Here is a 26265-nt window from a genome sequence, read left to right on the forward strand (position 1 = left end):
TCTGTAAAAGGAAGTCAATTGTTTTTCCCATGTGCAGTACCGCATTCTATCCACATGAGGACAGTGTGTGTGCTGTTATAAATTGATGCAAACCTGCACGGATTTAATCAGGCTCATTGGTTCGAAGATTAACATTAACTGCAGCGATTTGCCAGATGGCCTCAGGCTTCAGACAAACAAATTTGAACCTGCAGCAAAAGGCCTGCATGAAGACAAGGCTGCGGTCTGTTCACACAGCCGTGCTGTTGTTTACATAATGGCGGCCTTGTCACAGATAAACAACGAATGAAATGGGAGCGCGTGCATCAAACTGTCTGTAATGCATTAAGCAGGCGTCTTTCAGACGGATTAATGTTCTCTGCAAGGATATTGTGGCAGGGCCTGGCTGGAGGCAGGAAAGGAGATGCTAGAGTGGTGAAACTTGTGTGTGGCGTTCGCGGTAGCGATGTGAATTTCCCATTTAGACCAAATAATGGTCCGTCTTACCTTAATCCTCATATCCAATGGCCCAAGTCTGCTTTTTAATAAGTCTACCAACTGAGTGAGCTGACTGACATTAAAATTCCCATCCAGCGGACAATTCCTGGTACCCAGAATGTTCAGCTGCAGAACTGCTGACTGAAAGTCAGCCTGTGGTTGTCACATGGTTGACATAAAGAGCTGTCCTGATATAAACATACCTTTGGCTTCTGGATGCATGTTACAGTATGTTTCCTGAATGTTTTTGTGTAGTTTCAAACCAGGAAGTAAGAAAAATATATTTATAGCCAAGTTCAAAAAACAATTGTGGTCTCCATAGCACGATTGCATAATTAGGGGAGCTGTCTTCTGATTGTCCGCCTGCTTAGCCGTCATCACTTCCTTGTCGGTCGCCACTTTTGCTCCTGAGCACCTAGTACTGTATATACTTCTGAACATAACTTAGGAGCTGTGACTAAAGACCTAACAGAGGATAATCATTCATATTTAAAAGAGAATATGTTTTGTGCTGTTCATTCTAATAACAGATTACCTGAGATAAGCAGCAGGCTGCTTGTGCTAACCCAGCCTTGGCATCTAAAGGAGCCGGGAGACATGGTGGATCATTTCAGGACCCTTCCAAGTGGAAGTCTAGCAGACGGTCTTTTAAAGTGATCCATGGTGGCTCCAAGCTCCTTCAGCCAATCAACGCTGGAGGAGTTTTTTAAACTGCCAGTGAACCTTTGCAGCAGAAAATCCTCTTTCAAATGTTCCTCAAATATTCTTAGTTAGGTTGTGGGAGTAGAGGGTTTTACTTACGGCACTCTGGCTGCATTCAGGTCTGAAGGGGTTTGAAGGGGGATCATATTTGATCAGATGCTACTGATTGCAACCAGGTAGATAGGTCAACATATGTATTTAATATTAGTGTTGTTTATTAAACTCAACCAGGGTGTTTTAGATTTAGTGGTGTCATATTCAAGCAAAAGATGCTGAATATTTATGACTGTACAAATACAAATATAGTTGTCCACAGATGTAAATAATTAGCCACCTGGTTAAAAAATCATAACACTGCAACAATTTCTTGTTTTTGAAGATGGATCTGTCCCTATGACCCCCTTTATTAGTTGAATATAACATGTGCAAATTGAAGTCTAATGGCACAGTGCAAAAGCACTTTCTACTAGGATAAGATCAGTCTGCCGCCTGGAAACTGGAAGCCGCCTGGGGGAACTCTCAGACCGAATCAGGAGGTCCCAGATCATGCCATGGTCAGGCTCCAAGATGGAGCTGCTCTTACGTATTTTATTATTGCCAAAGTTTATTTCCACCTTATCACACATGGTCATCACTTCAAAGTATATGTAAGCATATTTTTATGGATTTTATATGGGAAAAATATGGAATTACCACTGACAAAATAAGTAATTAACCTTGCAACTACTAATATTTTGGTCACAGCTTGACAGGAGAAATCCATGTTTGCTTTCCGAGCTGCGCGTTTGAATTTTTTTCAAACTCATCCTACGGGCAATGATCCCGCAGCCAAAAATTACCGGTACTTTCTGGGAGCCAGGAATTGTTAGTACATCACCAACCAATCTAAGTTTATTAGAGGAAATGTGGGAATACAAAAGGCAAAACATATGCGGGAACGTGTCAGGGCCTCTCCGGAAAGGCTCGAGGTCAGACGACAGATTGTGATTTGTCGAATCTCCTGTCGTCGTCTGTGTAACTTCGGAAAGTTTCTCCCAGCAGCGGCTCCAGGGACTCGGATGAGCGGGCGGAGTGAGCTCGGATCACGCAGGCGAAGACACCGCCCAGCACTGCAACGACCACCACCACTGCAACGACGGCCACGGTGATGATCTCAGACAGGGTGAGAGCACGAGCTGTTGAGCCGAGGAGAAAGGTGGCAGTCAAGTGAGGTCGCTGATTGTTTTTAACGGGGGTGTGTGCTGTTACTCACTTGGCCACTGGACCTCGTATGAATATCCCAGATTTTCTGGTGCAGGAACAAACATCTCAGCATTTGTGACAGGCGGCCAGAAAGGAACCATGTTGAACCTGCGGTTGTGTCCGATTGGAGCGTTCTCTTCGGGGTAGACTACTTCACCTGCCGGCAGGAAGTAACTATCGTCACTCATCTATTCATCCTTGCAAACAGATAAAGTTGCAGTATCCGCATCTAAAGTATCCTAAAATACAATCAATGGTGGCATGTCGGTTTATAAGAATCTTTTTGCCCAGAAGAAAAAATAGCGACAACAACGACCCATAACTATTTTCTTCTCTCGAAAAAACACCCCTGCACCACGGCTTTAGGAGAAAAAGACGCTATAGCGCGAGTCGGGATGCAGCGGCTCAGAAGAGCAGTGGAATACGCGCCAGTCACTATCTGTAGCCTACGTATTGTATTTCCCTGAATGAATGAATGAATGAATGAATGAATGAATGTATTTATTTTGGTCGTTTTTTCAATATTGTTTACATGTGTCCTACATTAAACAAAACAATAATTACCGTATAATAATAATAATAATAATAATAATAATAATAATAATAATAATAATAATAATAATAATAATAATAATAATAATATGTGTCAACTGAAAGCCTGAGCTTATTTTGTCCTCCTTTCTACATTAATAAGATAATAAGATAGAAGAAGAAAAAAAATGAGAAAGAAGTAAAATAGATGTAATAGTCATAATTAGGGCCCGAGCACCTTCAGTGCGAAGGCCCTATTGTATCTGTAGGAATTATTTGTATTTTTATGGGCATGCCAAGTAGTGGCATGACCATATTGCAATCGTCCAGAATGGGCCAAAGGGCAATGCTGCTAGCGTTTCGCTAACATGCTAAAGTCGCAAAAGTCCCACTGCATACCAGCGGGTGTACAGCATGACCCCGCACTGATGTGGAAAAAAAAAATCCCCAAAAAGTAAAACACGGCCGAAAAAATGAGGAAAAACATGAAAATGAAGGCGTAAATTAGTACCCAGAAAAGGTTTCCCTTTTCTTATTAGTGCCACGGCTGCGCCACGTGGCACGCCTCCTCCATTGAGCTGCGCAAGCTCAATGGAGGAGGAGTGCCTCGTGCGCAGCACGAGGCACTCATACTATTGCTCAGGCTTATTTATTATTTATTATATATTCTTCCGTAAAAACTTTGTCCGGCTACTCCTCCTACAGCTTTGAGAAAACGCGAAAAGTAAAAACGTAGAAACGTGCGCCTTAATCGGGAATCGATGGGTATGACTTTTATTAGCGATTGGCGTGCACGTTTTTGCGCAACGTGCACAAACGTGCGCTTTTTGCCCCATCCGGAACGCATTGCGTGAACTTTGGGGCCTCACCACTCGCACACCGTTACTCGAAAAATTATGAACCGATTTAGAAAGTTGTAGGCCCTGAATTTAACTACAGTCCTGTGGATTTTCAGAACGATGGCACGAATAGTTTTTGCACGAAGTGCAAAAACATTTCCAAATTTCCAAACTAATGGGGAGCTCATTTTCCCTATGTATTCCTATGGCGCCATTCAAAGCGGATGGGAAAATGTCGAGAAAAAAGACAAAATTCACCTTTTTTCTGAGTCACGTATCTTTCTCATACTTGCACGTAGAAACGTCATTCAAACTTCAAAACGGAGGAAAACTTCTCTTCTCTCTCCAAACCCGAAACTGTTTTTTCCTAAAATGTACACTTTTCAAGATATGAGCCCTCAAGCGAGGACTGGAAATCACTTTTTTTCAAATCTAGAGCACGGGAGTCAGTTTGCTAGAGTGTAGTTACACTGAAAAAAAAACATGATTTCTTATTTGTAACTCGAGGTCACGGCCAAACCGTAAAAGGTAGACAGATCATTTTTGGTCAGAATATAGACATAGGTGTTGTGATTTATAAAATGTGACTTTGACAGGCGTGGTGTGCACAAAATTTTAACGGGGGAGCCAACAGACACGCCAGTTCCTGTCTCTCTCTTCATTGACTCCCATGTTAAATGAAGTTTTCTTAAAAAAAATCTCATTTTTGTTTTCGAATTGCCGTTACTAACACATTTTAAGGAATATCTGTATGAAAATAACATTTAGATAATCTGGTAGGTTCTCTGTTTCTCAAAATGTTTTCGTTTTTCTGCTAAGCGCTACGGTTTGAGCGCAAAGTGGAGTGATTTCAGGTTTGTCACAACCAAAAATCCAGCTGAGTCATTCCCGCTCCCTCTGTATCAGGTTCTTGTTGCCCCTAGCAACCAGAGCTCAGCTGTTGACTGATTAGACTGACCCAGAACTGGTCACATGACTCACTCAGTACAGACTTCATAGTATAACCTGGAAAATGGAGAAATCTGAACCCTGACCTTTTAACCTTAGATGAACACACACACACACACACACACACACACACACACACACACACACACACACGATAGGTGTTATTATGGGATGTCAGGTGTTTTTATAGGATGTTAGTGTTATTATGGGATGTCAGGTGTTTTTATAGGATGTTAGTGTTATTATGGGATGACAGGTGTTTTTATAGGATGTTAGTGTTATTATGGGATGTCAGGTGTTTTTATAGGATGTTAGTGTTATTATGGGATGGCAGGTGTTTTTATAGGATGTTAGTGTTATTATGGGATGGCAGGTGTTTTTATAGGATGTTAGTGTTATTATGGGATGTTAGTGTTATTATGGGATGGTAGGTGTTTATTATGGGATGGTAGTGTTATTGGTGTTAGCGGTCCCGTTAGCGGTTCTGTTAGCGGTCCTGTTAGCGATCCCGTTAGCGGTCCCGTTAGCGGTCCAGTTAGCGATCCCGTTAGCGGTCCAGTTAGCGACCCCGTTAGCGGTCCCGTTAGCAATCCCGTTAGCGGTCCCGTTAGCGGTTGTTAGCGATCCCGTTAGCGATCCCGTTAGCGGCTTGGTTAGCGATCCCGTTAGCGGCTCGGTTAGCGGTCCCGTTAGCGGTTCAGTTAGCGATTCCGTTAGCGGTCCCGTTAGCGGTCCCGTTAGCGGTCCCGTTAGCGGTCCAGTTAGCGATCCCGTTAGCGGTCCAGTTAGCGACCCCGTTAGCGGTCCCGTTAGCGGTTCCGCTAGCGGTTGTTAGCGATCCCGTTAGCGGTCCCGTTAGCGGTTCAGTTAGCGATTCCGTTAGCGATCCCGTTAGCGGTCCCGTTAGCGGTCCAGTTAGCGATCCCGTTAGCGGTCCAGTTAGCGACCCCGTTAGCGGTCCCGTTAGCGGTTCCGCTAGCGGTTGTTAGCGATCCCGTTAGCGGTCCCGTTAGCGGTTCTGTTAGCGGTTCTGTTAGCGGTCCTGTTAGCGGTTCCGTTAGCGGTTGTTAGCGGTCCCGTTAGCGATCCCATTAGCGGCTCGGTTAGCAATCCCGTTAGCGGCTCGGTTAGCGGTCCCGTTAGCGCTTCAGTTAGCGATTCCGTTAGCGATCCCGTTAGCGGTACCGTTAGCAGTCCAGTTAGCGATCCCGTTAGCGGTCCAGTTAGCGACCCCGTTAGCGGTCCCGTTAGCAATCCCATTAGCGGTCCCGTTAGCGGTTCCGCTAGCGGTTGTTAGCGATCCCGTTAGCGGTTCTGTTAGCGGTTCTGTTAGCGGTCCCGTTAGCGGTTGTTAGCGGTCCCGTTAGCGATCCCATTAGCGGCTCGGTTAGCGGTCCCGTTAGCGATCCCGTTAGCGATCCCGTTAGCGATCCCGTTAGTGGTCCCGTTAGCGGTCCCGTTAGCGGTCCCGTTAGCGGTCCCGTTAGCGGTCCCGTTAGCGGTTCCGTTAGCGGTTGTTAGCGGCTCGGTTAGCGATCCCGTTAGCGGCTCGGTTAGCGGTCCCGTTAGCGGTCCCGTTAGCGATCCCGTTAGCGATCCCGTTAGCGGTTCAGTTAGCGGTTCTATATTTTCTGTAATAACTTTTGAATGGTTTGACATAGAGAGTCATGGGTGGTGTCATTGGAATCTGTATCGAGTCCTTGACCTTCATGGGTGCAAATAAGCCCCGCGATCATCCGGCAATAGTCCGTGGCACTTCAAAATTTCCCGGGAATTTTGTCTAGTTATTCTTATTCCGCACTTTTTTTCGTCCGTTAATACGGCCCGAACCGCAACGTGCACCCATGCATGGCATACATCGTTGGATGCGTCTCCATCGTGATTCGATGGGCATTACTTTTCTCCGTAATAGGGGTTACCGTGGCAACGCTAGTTGCCAAAAAGCAAAAAAAAAGGCGAAAATTCCCACGCTTATTGCTCGGCCGAACTTTATCGTAGAGACATCGTTCAAACTTTCAAACACTCGGCCCGATAGTCACTAAAGGACCATACAACTTCATCATGCTACTTATCACGGTTTTTGCGATATTTAACTTTCAATTTAAAAAAAAAATCTATTTTATTTTGGACGCTTGTTGCTAGGCAACGGTTTATCATACAGACATCATTACAACATTGACAAACCCGGGACGCTTTGTACTGCAACATATTTTAGTCTCGTCATGCTTGCTATTACGGTTTTTGAGATATTCCACATTGTTCATTTTGATGCTAACGGAACTTCGGATGCTTGTTGCGCGGCAACGCGGTATCGCAGAGACTTTGTTCCAACGTTAAAAGACTCAGGTTGATGTGGACTACAACATACTGAGGTCTCATTACGCTGTCGTTTACAGCTTTTGAGATATTAAAGCCAAATTGTCCCATTCTATCCTATGGGGCTTGTTACCATGGCAACAAAAACCTATGCATTTGTATGGGAGAGCATGTGAATAAACAATCTGTTAATACTGCTCGGACCGCAATGTGCACCCATGCATGGCATATATCGTTGGATGCGTCTCCATCGTGCCTCGATGGGCATTACTTTTTTCAGTCAAAAGTGCTACCGTGGCAACGCTAGATGCCAAAAAGCCAAAAAAAAGGCGAAAATTCAGACGCTTATTGCTCGGCCGGACTTTATCGTAGAGACATAGTTCAAACTTTCAAACACTCGGCCCGATTGGCACTAACGGAGCCTAGAACCTCATTATGCCATTTTTTAAAGTTTTTGTGATATTGACCTTTCATTTTTTTTTAAATTTCCGTTTGACTTTGGACGCTTGTTGCTAGGCAACAGATTATCGTAGAGACATCATACAAATGTTCCCTGACTCGGCACGCTGTGACCTTCAACGTAATAAAATTTCATGAAGCTGTGATTTAAGGAAAGTTTAATGTAAAATCCATGCCAAATGGCCCCATTCATTCGGATGGGTTTTTTTAAACCATGGTGGAAAAAAAACCTATCCGTTAACGTAGCCTGAACCGGAACGTGCACCCATGCATGGCATACATCGTTGGATGCGTCTCCATCGTGCCTCGATGGGCATTGCTTTTCTCAGTCAAAAGCGTTACCGTGGGGACGCTAGACGGCAAAAAGCGCGCCCCATTAATAGCTATTGGGAGCACAGGAATGAATGCAATACAACCGTAAACACCTCAAACTGACATAAAACCGCCCCGAACACAAACACTGCAGCCCCAAACCAGAGCAGCGAGAGGGCTCGAATGGGCGGTAGGGCATGCCCATATCAAAATTTCCAGAAATTTTCTAGTTATTATTATTCTTATTCCGCACTTTTTTTCGTCCGTTAATACGGCCCGAACCGCAACGTGCACCCATGCATGGCATACATCGTTGGATGCGTCTCCATCGTGATTCGATGGGCATTACTTTTCTCCGTAATAGGGGTTACCGTGGCAACGCTAGTTGCCAAAAAGCAAAAAAAAAGGCGAAAATTCCCGCGCTTATCACTCGGCCGAACTTTATCGTAGAGACATCGTTCAAACTTTGAAACACTCGGCCTGATAGTCTTTAAAGGACCATACAACTTCATCATGCTAGTTATTACGGTTTTTGCGATATTTAACTTTCAATTTAAAAAAAAAATCACTTTTATTTTGGACGCTTGTTGCTAGGCAACGGTTTATCGTACAGACATCATTACAACATTGACCAACCCGGGACGCTTTGTACTGCAACATATTTTAGTCTTGTCATGCTTGCTATTACGGTTTTTGAGATATTCCACATTGTTCATTTTGATGCTAACGGAACTTCGGATGCTTGTTGCGCGGCAACGCGGTATCGCAGGGACTTGGTTCCAACGTTAAAAGACTCAGCTTCATGTGGACTACAACATACTGAGGTCTCATTACGCTGTCGTTTACAGCTTTTGAGATATTAAAGCCAAATTGTCCCATTCTATCCTATGGGGCTTGTTACCATGGCAACAAAAACCAATGCATTTGTATGGGGGACCATGTGAATAAACAATCTGTTAATGCTGCCCGAACCGGAATGTGCACCCATGCATGGCATACATCGTTGGATGCGTCTCCATCGTGCCTCGATGGGCATTACTTTTCTCAGTCAAAAGTGTTACCGTGGCAACGCTAGATGCCATAAAGCAAAAAAAAAGCCAAAAGTTCAGACGCTTATTGCTCGGTCGAACTTTATCGTAGAGACATCGTTCAAACTTTCAAACACTCGGCCCGATTGGCACTAACGGGCCGTACAAGCTCATTATGCCAATTATTAAAATTTTTGCGATAGTGACCTTTCATTTTTTTTTTTTATTTCCATTTGACTTTGGACGCTTGTTGCTAGGCGACAGATTATCGTAGAGACATCGTACAAATGTTCCCCGACTCGGCACGCTGTGGCCGTCAACATATTCAAATTTCATGAAGCTGGGATTTAAGGAAATTTTATGTCAAAATCCATGCCAAATGGCCCCATTCATTCGGATGGAATTTTTTACCACGGTGAAAAAAAAACCTATCCATTGTCATTGTCTATCATGTAGCCTGAACCGCAACGTGCACCCATGCATGGCATACATCGTTAGATGCGTCTCCATGTTGCCTCGATGGGCATTACTTTTTTCAGTCAAAAGTGTCACCGTGGGGGGCGCTAGACGCCAAAAAGCGCGCCCCATTTTTAACTATTGGGAGCACAGGAATGAATGCAATACAACCGTAAACACCTCAAACTGACATAGAACCACCCCAAACACAACCACTACAGCCCCAAACCAAAGCAGCAAGAGGGGTCGAATGGGCGGTAGGGCATGCCCATATCAAAATTTCGTGAAATTTTCTAGTTATGGGCATGCCAAGTAGTGGCATGACCATATTGCAATCGTCCAGAATGGCCCAAAGGGCAATGCTGCTAGCATGCTAAAGTCGCAAAAGTCCCACTGCGCACCAGCGGGTGTACAGCATGACCCCGCACTGATGTGGAAAAAAAAAATCCCCAAAAAGTAAAACACGGCCGAAAAAATGAGGAAAAACATGAAAATGAAGGCGATATATTAGTATCTAGAAAAGGTTTCCCTTTTCTTATTATTATTATTCTTATTATTCCGCACTTTTTTTCGTCCATTAATACGGCCCGAACCGCAACGTGCACCCATGCATGGCATACATCGTTGGATGCGTCTCCATCGTGATTCGATGGGCATTACTTTTCTCAGTAATAGGGGTTACCATGGCAACGCTAGTTGCTAAAAAGCAAAAAAAAAGGCGAAAATTCCCGCGCTTATTGCTCGGCCGAACTTTATCGTAGAGACATCGTTCAAACTTTGAAACACTCGGCCCGATAGTCTTTAAAGGACCATACAACTTCATCATTCTAGTTATTACGGTTTTTGCGATATTTAACTTTCAATTTAAAAAAAAAATCACTTTTATTTTGGACGCTTGTTGCTAGGCAACGGTTTATCGTACAGACATCATTACAACATTGACCAACCCGGGACGCTTTGTACTGCAACATATTTTAGTCTCGTCATGCTTGCTATTACGGTTTTTGAGATATTCCACATTGTTCATTTTGATGCTAACGGAACTTCAGATGCTTGTTGCGCGGCAACGCGGTATCGCAGAGACTTGGTTCCAACGTTAAAAGACTCAGGTTGATGTGGACTACAACATACTGAGGTCTCATTACGCTGTCGTTTACAGCTTTTGAGATATTAAAGCCAAATTGTCCCATTCTATCCTATGGGGCTTGTTACCATGGCAACAAAAACCAATGCATTTGTATGGGGGACCATGTGAATAAACAATCTGTTAATGCTGCCCGAACCGGAATGTGCACCCATGCATGGCATATATCGTTGGATGCGTCTCCATCGTGCCTCGATGGGCATTACTTTTCTCAGTCAAAAGTGTTACCGTGGCAACGCTAGATGCCATAAAGCAAAAAAAAAGGCAAAAATTCAGACGCTTATTGCTCGGTCGAACTTTATCGTAGAGACATCGTTCAAACTTTCAAACACTCGGCCCGATTGGCACTAACGGGCCGTACAAGCTCATTATGCCAATTATTAAAATTTTTGCGATATTGACCTTTCATTTTTTTTTTTAATTTCCATTTGACTTTGGACGCTTGTTGCTAGGCGACAGATTATCGTAGAGACATCGTACAAATGTTCCCCGACTCGGCACGCTGTGGCCGTCAACATATTCAAATTTCATGAAGCTGGGATTTAAGGAAATTTTATGTCAAAATCCATGCCAAATGGCCCCATTCATTCGGATGGGATTTTTTTACCACGGTGAAACAAAAACCTATCCATTAATGTAGCCTGAACCGCAACGTGCACCCATGCATGGCATACATCGTTAGATGCGTCTCCATGTTGCCTCGATGGGCATTACTTTTTTCAGTCAAAAGTGTCACCGTGGGGGGCGCTAGACGCCAAAAAGCGCACACCTTTAATAACTATTGGGAGCACAGGAATGAATGCAATACAACTGTAAACACCTCAAACTGACATAGAACCACCCCGAACACAACCACTACAGCCCTAAACCAAAGCAGCTGGAGGGGTCGAATGGGCCGTAGGGCATGCCCATGTCAAAATTTCGTGAAATTTTCTAGTTATTATTATTATTCCGCACTCTTTTTTCGTCCGTTAATACGGCCCGAACCGCAACGTGCAGCCATGCATGGCATACATCGTTGGATGCGTCTCCATCGTGATTCGATGGGTATTACTTTTCTCAGTAATAGGGGTTACCGTGGCAACGCTAGATGCCAAAAAGCAAAAAAAAAGGCGAAAATTCCCGCGCTTATTGCTCGGCCGAACTTTATCGTAGAGACATCGTTCAAACTTTGAAACACTCGGCCCGATAGTCTTTAAAGGACCATACAACTTCATCATGCTAGTTATTACGGTTTTTGCGATATTTAACTTTCAATTTAAAAAAAAAATCACTTTTATTTTGGACGCTTGTTGCTAGGCAACGGTTTATCGTACAGACATCATTACAACATTGACCAACCCGGGACGCTTTGTACTGCAACATATTTTAGTCTCGTCATGCTTGCTATTACGGTTTTTGAGATATTCCACATTGTTCATTTTGATGCTAACGGAACTTCGGATGCTTGTTGCGCGGCAACGCGGTATCGCAGAGACTTGGTTCCAACGTTAAAAGACTCAGCTTCATGTGGACTACAACATACTGAGGTCTCATTACGCTGTCGTTTACAGCTTTTGAGATATTAAAGCCAAATTGTCCCATTCTATCCTATGGGGCTTGTTACCATGGCAACAAAAACCAATGCATTTGTATGGGGGACCATGTGAATAAACAATCTGTTAATGCTGCCCGAACCGGAAAGTGCACCCATGCATGGCATATATCGTTGGATGCGTCTCCATCGTGCCTCGATGGGCATTACTTTTCTCAGTCAAAAGTGTTACCGTGGCAACGCTAGATGCCATAAAGCAAAAAAAAAGGCAAAAATTCAGACGCTTATTGCTCGGTCGAACTTTATCGTAGAGACATCGTTCAAACTTTCAAACACTCGGCCCGATTGGCACTAACGGGCCGTACAAGCTCATTATGCCAATTATTAAAATTTTTGCGATATTGACCTTTCATTTTTTTTTTTAATTTCCATTTGACTTTGGACGCTTGTTGCTAGGCGACAGATTATCGTAGAGACATCGTACAAATGTTCCCCGACTCGGCACGCTGTGGCCGTCCACATATTCAAATTTCATGAAGCTGGGATTTAAGGAAATTTTATGTCAAAATCCAGGCCAAATGGCCCCATTCATTCGGATGGGATTTTTTACCACGGTGAAAAAAAAACCTATCCATTGTCATTGTCTATCATGTAGCCTGAACCGCAACGTGCACCCATGCATGGCATACATCGTTAGATGCGTCTCCATGTTGCCTCGATGGGCATTACTTTTTTCAGTCAAAAGTGTCCCAGTGGGGGGCGCCCCATTTTTAACTATTGGGAGCACAGGAATGAATGCAATACAACCGTAAACACCTCAAACTGACATAGAACCACCCCAAACACAACCACTACAGCCCCAAACCAAAGCAGCAAGAGGGGTCGAATGGGCGGTAGGGCATGCCCATATCAAAATTTCATGAAATTTTCTAGTTTTTATTATTATTATTCTTATTATTTTTCTGACGAAAGGAGGGCCTTTTTGCCCCCCTAAACGTGCCCAAAAAGTCACCAAATTTTGCACCCAAGCCAGGCCTGGCGAAAAATTTGATATTTAATGGTTTGCATTAATGGGCGTGGCAAAATGGCTCAACAGCGCCCCCTTGAAAACTTTGTGCCTCAAGCCCCACGATACGGTTTGACGTACATGAACGAAAATCAGTACACACCTGTATCATGACGTAACTTAAAGAAAAGTCTCTTGGCGTCATGCCCGAAACCGAACAGGATGTCGGCCATTTTGAATTAGTCGTGTCATTTTGGCGAAATTTATGCCATTCCTTCGGCAGTTAATACGGCCCGAACCGTAACGAGCACCCAGGTGTGTTATACATCAAAATGTGCGTCTCCATCCTCCGACACCACGCATTACTTTTCTCTTTCAAAAGCGTTACCGTGGCGACGCTAGACGCCAAAAAGCGCGCCCACCCTTCATCTGATTGGTTCAGACAGAAAAAACTTTGCGCCTCAAGCCCCATAATACGGTTTGACGTACATGAACGAAAGTCGGTACACACCTGTATCATGTTGCAACTTACAGAAAAGTCTCTTGGCACCATGGTCGAAACCGAACAGGAAGTCGGCCATTTTGAACATTCTGAATGAATCACGTAATTTTGGAGCAATATATGCCATTCCTTCGAGAATTAATACGGCCCAAACCGTATCATGAACCCAGATGTGTTATACATCAAAATGTGCGTCTCTATCCTGCGACTACGCGCATTACTTTTCTCTTTCAAAAGTGTTACCGTGGCGACGCTAGACGCCAACAAGCGTGCCCCCCCTTCATCTGATTGGTCCATATTTGATAGTTCCCCAAAAGGCACCAAATTTGGCATGCAAGCAGGGCCTGGCGATAAATTTGATATTTCATGGTTTGCATTAATGGGCGTGGCAAAATGGCTGAACAGCGCCCCCCGGAAAACTTTGTGCCTCAAGCCCCACGATACGGTTTGACGTACATGCACGAAAATCGCTACACACGTGTAGCATGGCACAACTTAAAGAAAAGTCTCTTGGAGCCATGGCCGAAACCGAACAGGAAGTCGGCCATTTTGAATTAATTGTGAAATTTTGGCTAAATTTATGCCATTCCTTCGGCAATTAATACGGCCCGAACCGTAACGTGCACCCAGGAGTGTTATACATCAAAATGTGCGTCTCCATCCTGCGACACCACGCATTACTTTTCTCTTTCAAAAGTGTTACCATGGCGACGCTAGACGCCAAAAGCCAAGGCGCCCCCCCCTTCATCTGATTGGTCCATATTTGATAGTCACCAAATTTTGCATGCAAGCCAGGCCTGGCGATACATTTGATATTTCATGGTTTGCATTAATGGGCGTGGCCTAACGGCTCAACAGCGCCCCCTAGAATACTTTTCTCTGCCATAACTTTTGAATGGTTTGACATAGGAAGTCGTGGGTGGTGTCATTTCTGATATGCTTATGGGGGGCGGTGGCCGTGAGTGCGAGGGCCCGTTCATCGCTGCTTGCAGCTTTAATTTTTATTATTTTTCTGACGAAAGGAGGGCCTTTTTGCCCCCCTAAACGTGCCCAAAAAGTCACCAAAATTTGCACCCAAGTCAGGCCTTGCGAAAAATTTTATATTTAATGGTTTGCATTAATGGGCGTGGCAAAATGGCTCAACAGCGCCCCCTTGAAAACTTTGTGCGTCAAGCCCCACGATACGGTTTGACGTACATGCACGAAAATCGGTACACGCCTGTATCATGTCGCAACTTAAAGAAAAGTCTCTGGGCGTCATGTCGAGAAACCGAACAGGAAGTCGGCCATTTTGAATTAATCGTGTCATTTTGGCGAAATTTATGCCTTCCTTCGGCAGTTAATACGGCCCGAACCGTAACGTGCCCCCAAGTGTGTTATACATCAAAATGTGCGTCTCCATCCTCCGACACCACGCATTACTTTTCTCTTTCAAAAGCGTTACCGTGGCGACGCTAGACGCCAAAAAGCGTGCCCACCCTTCATCTGGTTGGTTCAGACAGAAAAAACTTTGCGCCTCAAGCCCCATAATACGGTTTGACGTACATGAACGAAAATCGGTACACACCCGTATCATGTCGCAACTTAAAGAAAAGTCTCTTGGCGCCGTGGCCGAAACCGAACAGGAAGTCGGCCATTTTGAACATTCTGAATTAATCGCGTAATTTTGGAGCAATATATGCCATTCCTTCGAGAATTAATACGGCCCGAACCGTATCGTGAACCCAGATGTGTTATACATCAAAATGTGCGTCTCCATCCTGCGACTACACGCATTACTTTTCTCTTTCAAAAGTGTTACCGTGGCGACGCTAGATGCCAACAAGCGCACCCCCCCTTCATCTGATTGGTCCATATTTGATAGTTCCCCAAAAGGCACCAAATTTGGCACGCAAGCCAGGCCTGGCGATAAATTTAATATCTCATGGTTTGCATTAATGGGCGTGGCAAAATGGCTCAACAGCGCCCCCCGGAAAACTTTGTGCCTCAAGCCCCACGATACGGTTTGATGTACATGCACGAAAATCGCTACACACCTGTATCATGGCACAACCTAAAGAAAAGTCTCTTGGAGCCATGGCCGAAACCGAACAGGAAGTCGGCCATTTTGAAATCTGATTGGTCCATATTTGATAGTTCTCCAAAAGTCACCAAATTTTGCATGCAAGACAGACTTGGCGATAAATTTGATATTTCATGGTTTGCATTAATGGGCGTGGCCTAACGGCTCAACAGCGCCCCCTAGAATACTTTTCTCTGCCATAACTTTTGAATGGTTTGACATAGGAAGTTGTGGGTGGTGTCATGGGACTCTGTATGGAGTCCTTGAGCTTCGTTGGCCTTAATTAGCTCCGCCCCTTCCTCTGATTGGTTGTCCCGATTTTCTGCTATAACTTTTGAATGGTTTGACATAGAGAGTCGTGGGTGGTGTCATCAGATTCGTTATGGAGTCCTTGAGCTGCGTTGGTCTTAATTAGCCCTGCCCCTTCTTCTGATTGGTTGTCCCGATTTTCTGCTATAACTTTGGAATGGTTTGACATAGAGAGTGGTGGCTGGTGTCATCAGATTCTTTATGGAGTCCTTGACCTTCATTGGCCTGAATTAGCCCCGCCCCTTCTTCTGATTGGTTGTCCCTTTTTTCTGCTATAACTTTTGAATGGTTTGACATAGGAAGTCGTGGGTGGTGTCATGGGACTCTGTAATGAGTTCTTAAGCTTCGTTGGCCTTAATTAGCCCCGCCCCTTCTTCTGATTGGTTGTCCCGATTTTCTGCTATAACTTTGGAATGGTTTGACATAGAGAGTCGTGGGTGGTGGCATCAGATTCTGTATGGAGTCCTTGACCTTCATTGGCCTGAATTAGCCCCGCCCCTTCTTCTGATTGGTTGTCCCTTTTTTCTGCTATACCTTTTGAATGGTTTGACATAGGAAGTCGTGGGTGGTGTCATTTCTGATATGCTTATGGGGGGCGGTGGCCGTGAGTGCGAGGGCCCGTTCATCGCTGCTTGCAGCTTTAATGATAATTATAACAGTAACAGCAACAACTAAATATCTAAATATCTAAATCTAGTGTTTTGGCTCCCTGCTGCTGTGGGCTGAGCAGTGTCCTCCTGCTCACAGATGCCCCCTGGTGGTTGTTTGGCTACACTGCAGCCTCTGATCACCCCCCCTCCTCCCCCCTCGAACAAGAAACGTGATTCTCACGTGAGATCTCGTGAGAATCATGCGTGAGTGGCGTCGCATGGAACTTTAACCGTCTGTACGTACCTGGCTGGTGCCTGCGGAGCCACTCGTCAAAGACTGCGTCAGTGAAGGTGTGCAGCAGCACGAAGATGGGGTCATTGGGAGACAGGTGAGTCTGTCCACCTGTCCCATTGAGGAAGAGGTGGGCCAGGTTGTGGAGGCTGCGGACGACAGGGTCATACAGCCCCTGAGGAGCGCTGTACCCTACAAACACAAAACCAAACATACAGATATTAGCAAAGCTGAAACTCACCGTAATTAGTAGCAGCAAGTTGCCGTGTCGGAGCTAACCGTGGTGTGTAGGGTTGCCACCCGTCCCGTAAAATACGGAATTGTCCTTTACTGGACACGATTTGTACCGTATTTTCATTAACTTTTACACCATATTCTAGTTGAATTATTGAAATAAATTAACTTTTACACCATATTCTAGTTGAATTATTGAAATAAATTAACTTTTACACCATATTCTAGTTGAATTATTGAAATTAATTAACTTTTACGCCATATTCTAGTTGAATTATTGAAATAAATTAACCTTTACACCATATTCTAGTTGAATTATTGAAATAAGTTAACTTTTACACCATATTCTAGTTGAATTATTGAAATAAATTAACTTTTACACCATATTCTAGTTGAATTATTGAAATAAATTAACTTTTGCACCATATTCTAGTTGAATTATTGAAATAAATTAACTTTTACACCATATTCTAGTTGAATTATTGAAATAAATTAACTTTTACACCATATTCTTCACCTGTAGGCTATATTATACATCTGGGCTGATGTGGACATACATAGCATAGGAGGATATTTCAGTTGCCAGTATGGTTGTCTCTCTGTACAGTCATGCAAGTTCAATGCTATTAAAGCACTTTAAACTTTAAATCAAAGCATTTTGTTTTTTCATATAAAATAAACACATTTTTATTCAGTTTAGAAGTTTTGGGGCTTTTTTTTGGCTCCTGCGCTGCTGAAATCAGGGCGTCCCTTATTTCTATTTCTGAAAGGTGGCAACCCTACGTGTGTGCATGTGGGCGAATGGCTGCGCGAGCGCTTATGACTTAAGTTGCTGTCACCAGAAACTTCAGCAACTTTAATTTCTAAGTAACGGAGCGTCTACCTATTTGATTGATGGGAAGATGTTCAACTTAAACGGGTTCTCTGCAGGTTCTTCATCTTCACTGCTGTCAGACTCTTAAATACCAGCGTGGCATAACACTGCAATGTTTTTCTTGTCATTTTCATGCGTATTAGTCATCTCGCATTTTATCCTCGTAAAAAGCCAGAATTGTTCCAGCTCCCTGTATAACTCTTTTTATACTCCACTGAGTAATCACCATGTGCTACTGTTTAATTTTTCATATTTTTCTGAAAATGCACAGTCATATGTGGAATAACGTGCAGAACGCATTCACATCTGCAGATTTATTTATTCATGTAGAGACCATTTGTGAATGTTTTTGTGCTCTGCAGTGAAGATTTCGATTGACCATATATAGCTTGTTTATGATACAGTTATATACAGTCAAATGCAGAGCTGGGTAGTAACGAGTTACATTTACTCCATTACATTTACTTGAGTAAGTTTTGGGAACATTTGTACTTTTAGGAGTAGTTTTGAATCACTATACTTTTTACTTTTACTTGAGTAGATTTGTGAAGAAGAAACTGTTCCTCTTACTCCGCTACATTAGGCTACGTTGAGCTGTTACTTTTCTTTTATCCCTTTTATCCGCGTACGCGTCAATCTCATGACATCACTGGGTGATTCTTTGGGAAAAATGTTTGTTTTTGCATGTTTTGTCACATTTACACAGACTCAAACACACACATTATATTTATAGGAGTTCATGGGCTTGTTCTAGTTCTGCCTGGTTAAAAAAGAAAAGTACAAAGGCTTGAAATTTTGTGCTATTTTTTATTAATTTTATTGATTTAATTGATTTAATTTGCCTGAAGATGATTATTTTGAACTTTTGTCTGTTTGAATGGTTTTGTTAAAAAAATTAATCAGATGTTACTCAACAGTTACTCAATACTTGAGTAGTTTTTTCACCAAGTACTTTTTTACTTTTACTCAAGTAATTATTTGGATGACTACTTTTTACTTCTACTTGAGTCATATTATTCTGAAGTAACAGTACTTTTACTTGAGTACAATTTTTGGCTACTCTACCCAACTCTGGTCAAATGTCAAATCTATCTATCGGCTGCACACCTTCAATGGTGTTCCTGAAGCTCTCAGAAGAGGTGGAGTAAAACGGAGGGGTGTCAAAGGTGTTCAGCTCCAGACAGTCCAGCACATCCTGGGGTTCCGGCAGCCTCTGCACCATGGGTCGCGCCACGTTCCCCGCCGGGTTCCTCCGGATGGGACTGCTCTCAGAGTCTGGGTGAGGAAGTGCAGGCATGGTGATGAAGATGCCATGTTTAATTGTCTATCGCAGGTGAAAAATCTACCCTTGAACAACAAGACGAAAGATACCAGTTGCATAACAATGCTATGTTGTGCTCATACTGCGGACCAGTTCCCGGGAAATAGAACAAAAACATGATTATAAATGTTGTATATCATTTAACGACTTTCCAGTTCTTTGTGGGAGACTTGACTAGTTTGATCAGGATTAAACATGACAGGATGGCAGTTAAATTGTTTAATTTTTCAACAAAAGTCAACAGTAGTGAGTGGGAGCTTTGTGATTGAAGCTTTTTTTTTTTTCTCTGGCATGTGTGATCTATTTCTTTCTTTTTTAGTACACACAAGTAGGGGGCTACATAACTGAGTTGCCTGTGTGTTTGAAGATTATTCCCTTAGATCAAAGGCACCAGTAGACTGCTGGATTCCTGTCTTCAACAAGCAGATGCACATATGAGGCTCCCCCCCCACCACCCCAACCCACTTAAGTTGTTGCTAGTTAGTGCAGAAAGTACCAGACCTGTCGTGACTCTCCAGGGGGCGGAACGAGACGGATCACTGACACCCAACATCCCTACAAGCCATCGCCGGTTATTTTCTCTTATACGAATGGAGCAAGAACGTAATGACTGACGTTCGAAATTACTCCACAAGTTTGAGATGAAAAGAAAGCACGACAATGAACTTTGCTTTCAACACAAAAACAAAAGGAAGGGACTAATTTGGTGCCGGCGTGGAATGAGAGCTGATCCCGACAAATCTGATCTCCTTCTGTAGCTTATGCAGCATTAACATTTTCAGGCATAAAGATCTCCTTATTGTGCCGAACAACCTCGTGACCCATTATGAATTTGAAAACTGTTGTGCACGGCGATGCCCTCTACTGAGAAATTCAGCTTACTGATGGAGGAAAAAAAAAAAAAGCTTCAAAAGAGCGAGCCAGAAGGCAAAGTCTGACAACAAGAGCGGTTTCAAACAAACTGAACTAATAGCGAGGAATGTTGGGTTTAGCACAACGGCGGCAAGTTATTATTTATAGCAGCTTATGTTCTACATGCTCCCTTTATGAGCTCTCCGTCCTCTTTCTTGATGGAGCTGAGATGGCCTTGCGTGTCAGCCAGTGAGCTGTATGATGAGTGTTTGTGAGGAGGTTTTTACTGTTGCAGACGGTGCCCAAAGTGTCGTAGTCTTCCACGCTCTCGCAGATCACCCTCCACTGAGAGAACACGGAGTTGGGGCTGATGGAGTTCACGTCGAAGGAGCTCCTCGATCCCAACAGGTCATCGGTGCAGATGTCGCAGTCGCTGCCTCCGATGGCGAAGTTCCAATAGGGCAGGGCGAAAGAGGCATCGCCCAGCATGTCCTGCTCAGATAGGGGGCAAAGACACAGATGGCTTGGTTGACAATGTAATACAAGTGTAAAGAAGAACTTTTGTGTCTTTTTCTTTGGTGACTCAACTCTACATTGGTGTATTTGTGTCTCTTCTGTTTCTCCCTGCTCTCCCCTTCCTCATGCTGGAAAGCTTCCCACTCCATCATCCTTCCTTGATCCCTTCACTATATCAGCCAGAAAGCTTCTGTTCCTTCTAGGGCTGTTCGATTTTGCCCAAAAATAAAATCTCGATTTTTTTCTCTCAAAATCCGATTTTCGATTACGATTACGATTATTTTGTGAATTGACAAAAGGCAAAGAAATGATTTCAAATATGCTGTTTTTTTATTGAACATTTGCCCCATTGGGCTTTAAGTGCAAACTTTGCTCTTATTAAACCAAAAATGAATGAATAAAGTGCAAAACTCTGTAAAATAAGTTTAAAAAAAGTTTTAAAAAATATAATATAAAGTTTTATCTCTGGAAAAAAAAATCAGCAAATCAGCACTTGCAAACATACAGTAAGTTATATTTCCAATTAAATAAAACAAGACATTTTCTAATTAAACTAAACTGGGTCTTTGCATGCTAAATAATAATGCAACCCATGAAGGAGGTACAGGTGTGTAATGTCAGTCATTACATTTGCTATTCACATTTGCAAGTTTTTTGCAAGGAACACGAGCCGGTCTACCGCATCTGGCTTGAGGGATGCCCGGTGGCATGTTACAACGCCCCCTCCTACACTAAAGAGCCTCTCCGATGGGGCACTTGTCGCAGGTATTGAGAGGTATTTCCATCAATCATTAATATGGTATCAATCATTAATATGTGTGCAGACAAGGTAAAAAAAATAAAAAATAAAAAAAATTTAAAAAAGTGAAAAATCGATTTTACGATTTTCACGTTTTAACATCGTTCTAATTACATAATCGCGATTACGATTTAAAATCGATTAATCGAACAGCCCTAGTTCCTTCTTGTTTTCCTCTCTGATACCCCCCCCCCCCCCCCCAGTCTTTACCTAGACCTCTACTCACCTGCATGTCTCTCTCCAGTTGCATTAGATGAAAACGATGCCAGGTGACAAAGCCTGGGCCCTCGTGGGAGAAGTCAACCCCTCCGAAGCTCACCTGGCCCGCCCCCAGGTACGTCTTACTGACGGAGTAGTAGTGGGTCCAGACAAAGTAGTTGTAAATGGTGATGTTCTCAAACTGTGGCGTGTTGCCGTCCGGCCCCATCACATCCTGGTACCTAACCGCAAGGAAAAGCTGTCACTATGTTGTTTTCATTTCATTTAACTTCATTTACCTCTGCACTGCTTTGCACTGCACTCATTGATTTAAGTAAAAGGGTGAATGCTAAGTAGAGAGATTGCTCTGAATTTTATTCCATGATGCAGCTTCCAAAAGAAATGTCTCCCCTGGAGCTAAAAACTGAGGCGTGTAGGACAAAGTTAATATTTATATTAGGAGGTTAAATGGACTCCCCTAACTGCAAGGTGTAATTGCTTGGAAATTAATATGCAGTGATCCTCAGGTGACTTGGGAGGAGGTTATTTACGGATTTATGAAGACCTGGTGTTACTTAGAAGATTATAACTCCCCTTGCTGCTACATAATTTGCTTTTCCCCCTGCAGTTTATACAAGTTGTATAATCTTTCTTACAATTCTACAAAGCACAGTCACAAATCACCAGTTTATATTACTACAGCGTGTTTGAATAAGTTAACGAAACTGCCAATTACAAAAGTTAGGGACTGTTATTGAACACTTTTGGCTGATTTCACATATTGTCTATTGCAGTGATGTCACATGTCTCATTGTGGTGCTTTTTACTCAGTATATAGCTTATATCCGTGGAAAAGGGAATAAATAAAGTACATTCTATTATTTTCTATTCTATTTTATTATATGTTTATTATATATTTTATATATACCTAAAATTCAGGACAATTACAGGACTGAAAACTGCATACAAAAATGTAGTACATAGCATAGAGGGAGAGACTCATTGCAAAGTTGGTGTTGACAAAAATACCCAGATGTTGGGCAACAGTTTATATCCCATACCATATCGGTTAACACAGAGGGCCACATTGTTTAGTCTCATGCTTGGTCTTTTTAACTTCAAAAATATTTCTTAATGTTGCATTAACTTCTCAGAGTGGAAAGGCAAAATAAGGATTGTGCTAGAGAACTCTTTTTACTTAGATGCAGGAACGGCCCAGAACCACCTTGCCGGCGCTGCTTATGTAAAGCTTTGTCTCCGCCTGCTCCTGTGTATTCATGTGACACATCTGGAAGCCCATTCATTCCTCTGGGAACCCCCTTTTATCAGACATAGTTCTGAATCTTTTGGTGTTTTTTGAAAGGTTATTTGTGTCATATGCTTTGAAAATGTTCAACAAATGTGCTGTGCTAGCTAGCAATGGATGTGAGTTAGTACAGCGTTTACGGCTGCTATGTAGCCAGTGTAACAGGCCAGTTTTATAAGCAATCAAGACAATGTCATAAAACTGTGTAAGGTACAAGTGTAAGCCGTTATAAAAACAATTTCTCCCCCATGCCAAGAAGAAGTTGGCGTCAAAAGTATTTTTCTACTTATTCCCCGTGCATATAACAGTAAACACGTGGGAATTAGTTAGAGTTTTTTTTTTTATGTTGGGAAAATTCACTTCAATTTCATGTGAAGGAATATCGGATGACTAGTTTTCACAGTCTCCCATTGCCACTGTCCGCAAGAACCAGCTAAAGTAACTTTGTACTCCCCATGATGGAAATATTTCATTTCAATTCATTTACTCTGTTATGCTCTCTCATGTCTGAGTTCATTGTGCGTGCACCCAGTTCCAATTACTATACAAAGTATTGTGTCTGAAGCAGTGGCGCAAAAAGTGGGTACGCAATATATACGGCAGATAGGGGCGACATGCCAGAGGGGCAAAGCAATGGGGGGCTGTAATATGTCTGCATACCACTCAGAAAGTAGTTAGTTGCGCCCCTGGTCTGAATATTTTGGGTTAAGTCATCCGCAGCTGCAAGGATTCGTTATGAGAATCACATAGTATTTTATCTAAAGCATTTCACACTGCATGTAATTCATCAAATTCATTTCTTTATCAAAATATACGTTTGACCCCTTTGCATCCAGTCGTAATTAAAATGAACTCAAATCCAGCCATTTTTTTCTTGAAACTTACTCAAATATTATTGTCACCTGGTGGTTAAAAAACATATACAGAGATATTTTAGATATTGTTTCCCACAACACTCTCGCTTTAACTGAGATAACTCACAGAGCTACAGCAGGCCTCTGTTGGACCAAGAAACTCTTGAAAATCATCAAAGAAATGAAAGCATGAGTGCGACCAAGCAAGAGACTGAACAAGAGTAAATCTTGGATGGTAGAAACTTAACTTCGACTCATGTTGAGGGAAACCGTGAACTAAAAATGACAAAAAGTTATTTTGTCCTGCTTTAATGCAAAAACAAAGACTGGCTTTCATAAATAAAACCTGTTAAATTAGCTCAATAAATTAAAATAACTCCAATCATTAATTTTTTCAACACATGTACCTTCTTGTGCAGATGACCAGGTCAGGGTGGATGGTCCTCTTTGCTTGGTCCAAAGCATTCACAAACGCCTGCTTCTCAGCTGTGCTCATCTGCATGATATTCCTCCTCACTACAGCGAGGTTAATGGGGTGATGGGAGATAGAGAGGGAATGAGTGGTTTTTGGTTTAGAGGAAAGTAAATATCATTAAAATTTAATAGAGACATTTCCTTTCTCTAGCAAAGGCATGCTGCCTTGGTTCCCTCGGCTGATGTAGACCTGTGAAATGTTTGAGGCTGCAGCAAGAGATAGACATTATAAAGTCTCTTGAATTTTTTTTTCTTTTTCTAGTCCAAACAGCATCCGTTCTCTTACCCACAGAGATTCTTTGATCACAGTTTGGTCCCGTCAGCCCGTGTCTGCATCGCCCACAGTCGTAACCGCTGAAATTTCCATTACACTGGCAGGTGCGGTTGAAGAATCTCAGGGGCCACCTCTCTCTGTCGTCGCGCCCCGAGTATGGGTACTGCGGCCCATGGCGGCGGTTGTCGGCCGCAATGGACACGCACTGGCCCCTTCCCGAGATGGAGCCGCACTCGTCCCCCACGGCCCCCGTGGGGGACGGGCAGCACTGGCCGCTCCGCAGCCCCTCAGGGGTGACGCAGTTCCTGGGAAACTGGGCCAAAGCCAGGCCAGCACACAGGGCCACGGCCAGGACGCCTGCCCTCTGTACACTAACACAATCCAAGGAAGAATTTGAAGGAAGAGGGGGATATTTTAGGGGAAATTTGACAAAAACATTTGAAATTAACATTCTTTTTATTCCTTTTTATTGCTCAAATTATTGACTTGAGCCATCAAACGACTCATTTGTTCAGATGAAAACAAATCAAGTGAACACATGACAAACATATGAACAAACTGGGTTGACGAACGGCTCAGTGGGTTTGCATTCTTTTGTTAAATCAGGTTGTTTTCAGCATCGTACCAAAGCTTCACTTCTTAAACGGCCCTGCAGGCAGTGTCATCATCCATAATTCACAAAGCCATTAGCTTTCAACTCTTACAAGTTCACAAACGCTTTCAACAGTACAGTGTAGACAGTAAGAGATGATTTCCTTCAATGTGTTTTGCAGCTAAATTCCCTTGTCTTTTGAAGCTTATCTGTCAGGGAAGAATAGAATGACTAATATTTTTGGCAAGAGCAATTACTTGTCGAAGAACCATCCCGTGGAAAATAAGTCATTAAAAAAAAAAATTGAAACTGAAACAGAGCTTCTCAAATCAATATAATTCACATTCAGTTCGTAGGTAGTGAAGCAGTCATTCTTGTACTGAGCTGTAATGGCTTTTGATGTTGGTCATGTAAAGAGTGTGATGTGGTCCCCTACCTCCAACTGTGCATGCTGCTCCTGTTTTGTGCAAAAACTGTAGCCCCCCAAGAGTCAGTCCATTTCATTCTCTTCTCTTAAATAGCAATTGAGCACATGACCAGACTTGCCTGGAGCTTGTGTAAGCTCACATGGACAAACGCAGCGCTGCACACAGCGGGCTACACAACACTTGAGGGTTTCTCTCATTCTCTCATATGCCTTGTGATCAGAGCTCAAATGACGATGGTGTGTGTGATCACTCGAGGAAAAGACTGTAAGATAGCATTCATGCTTAAGAGATACGTGAGGAAATTTACTTTTAGCCGAGCAATGATTGTTTATTATGGGTTGAAGTAGACAGGTGATCTACTACAACTTTTTGATGATAGTGTATGCAGAGAGATCAATCTATAGTGGCAGCAAAAGAACATTTCTAAATTTGGTGCTGGATAGAAACGTCAGAGATATGTATGTCCAAATAATATAATGAGTTTTCCTAACTTTTTTCCAGTAATGGAATATGATTTGAGACATTTAATCAACAGTCAAGAGCATCTACGTTTTGGTAATAAGAACACTGTGAGAAGAAAATGCACTGAATTACTGGTCAAATATTGAAATTTGTTCATACTTGCTGCTTTCTTCACATTGTTTGGAACTGTATCACTAATATGATCAATATGACAACCATCAGCAATTCCTTTGTAATCTGAAGACTTCAAAGACAAAAAACACTAAATGCATAGTTTTATGTTTTAAAGTTTTATGTGGGAACAGGCGCAAAAGTACAAGTAAAATCTATGC

The 26265-nt window shown here is 42.9% G+C and overlaps 1 protein-coding gene across 1 annotated transcript; it reads right to left on the reverse strand.

Annotated features, from left to right (window-relative positions):
* On the reverse strand, positions 1-25611 carry LOC133425127 (5,6-dihydroxyindole-2-carboxylic acid oxidase-like). The gene is made up of 9 exons (XM_061715844.1): positions 25480-25611; positions 24464-24822; positions 24111-24219; positions 21572-21785; positions 20318-20522; positions 18965-19132; positions 16762-16941; positions 2432-2578; positions 1-2354 (listed from the first exon to the last, which is right to left on the reverse strand). The coding sequence occupies exons 1-9, from the start codon at positions 25545-25547 to the stop codon at positions 2149-2151; spliced, it is 1656 nt and encodes a 551-aa protein (XP_061571828.1). The 5' UTR covers positions 25548-25611; the 3' UTR covers positions 1-2148.
* Positions 25612-26265: the final 654 nt, after the last annotated feature.

Source organism: Cololabis saira, chromosome 1 (genome assembly GCF_033807715.1).
Source record: "Cololabis saira isolate AMF1-May2022 chromosome 1, fColSai1.1, whole genome shotgun sequence".
Taxonomy (NCBI): domain Eukaryota; kingdom Metazoa; phylum Chordata; class Actinopteri; order Beloniformes; family Belonidae; genus Cololabis; species Cololabis saira.

What these genes read in the sequence shown, in the direction of transcription:
- LOC133425127 (XM_061715844.1), bottom strand. Translation starts at nt 25,547, where the DNA reads ATGAAATGGACTGACTCTTGGGGGGCTACAGTTTTTGCACAAAACAGG. An exon ending in TTTGGGCACCGTCTGCAACA is followed by an intron (nt 19,133 to 20,317) that starts GTAAAAACCTCC and finishes TTCCTCACCCAG; the next exon opens with ACTCTGAGAGCAGTCCCATC. An exon ending in ATACGAGGTCCAGTGGCCAA is followed by an intron (nt 2,355 to 2,431) that starts GTGAGTAACAGC and finishes TCGGCTCAACAG; the next exon opens with CTCGTGCTCTCACCCTGTCT.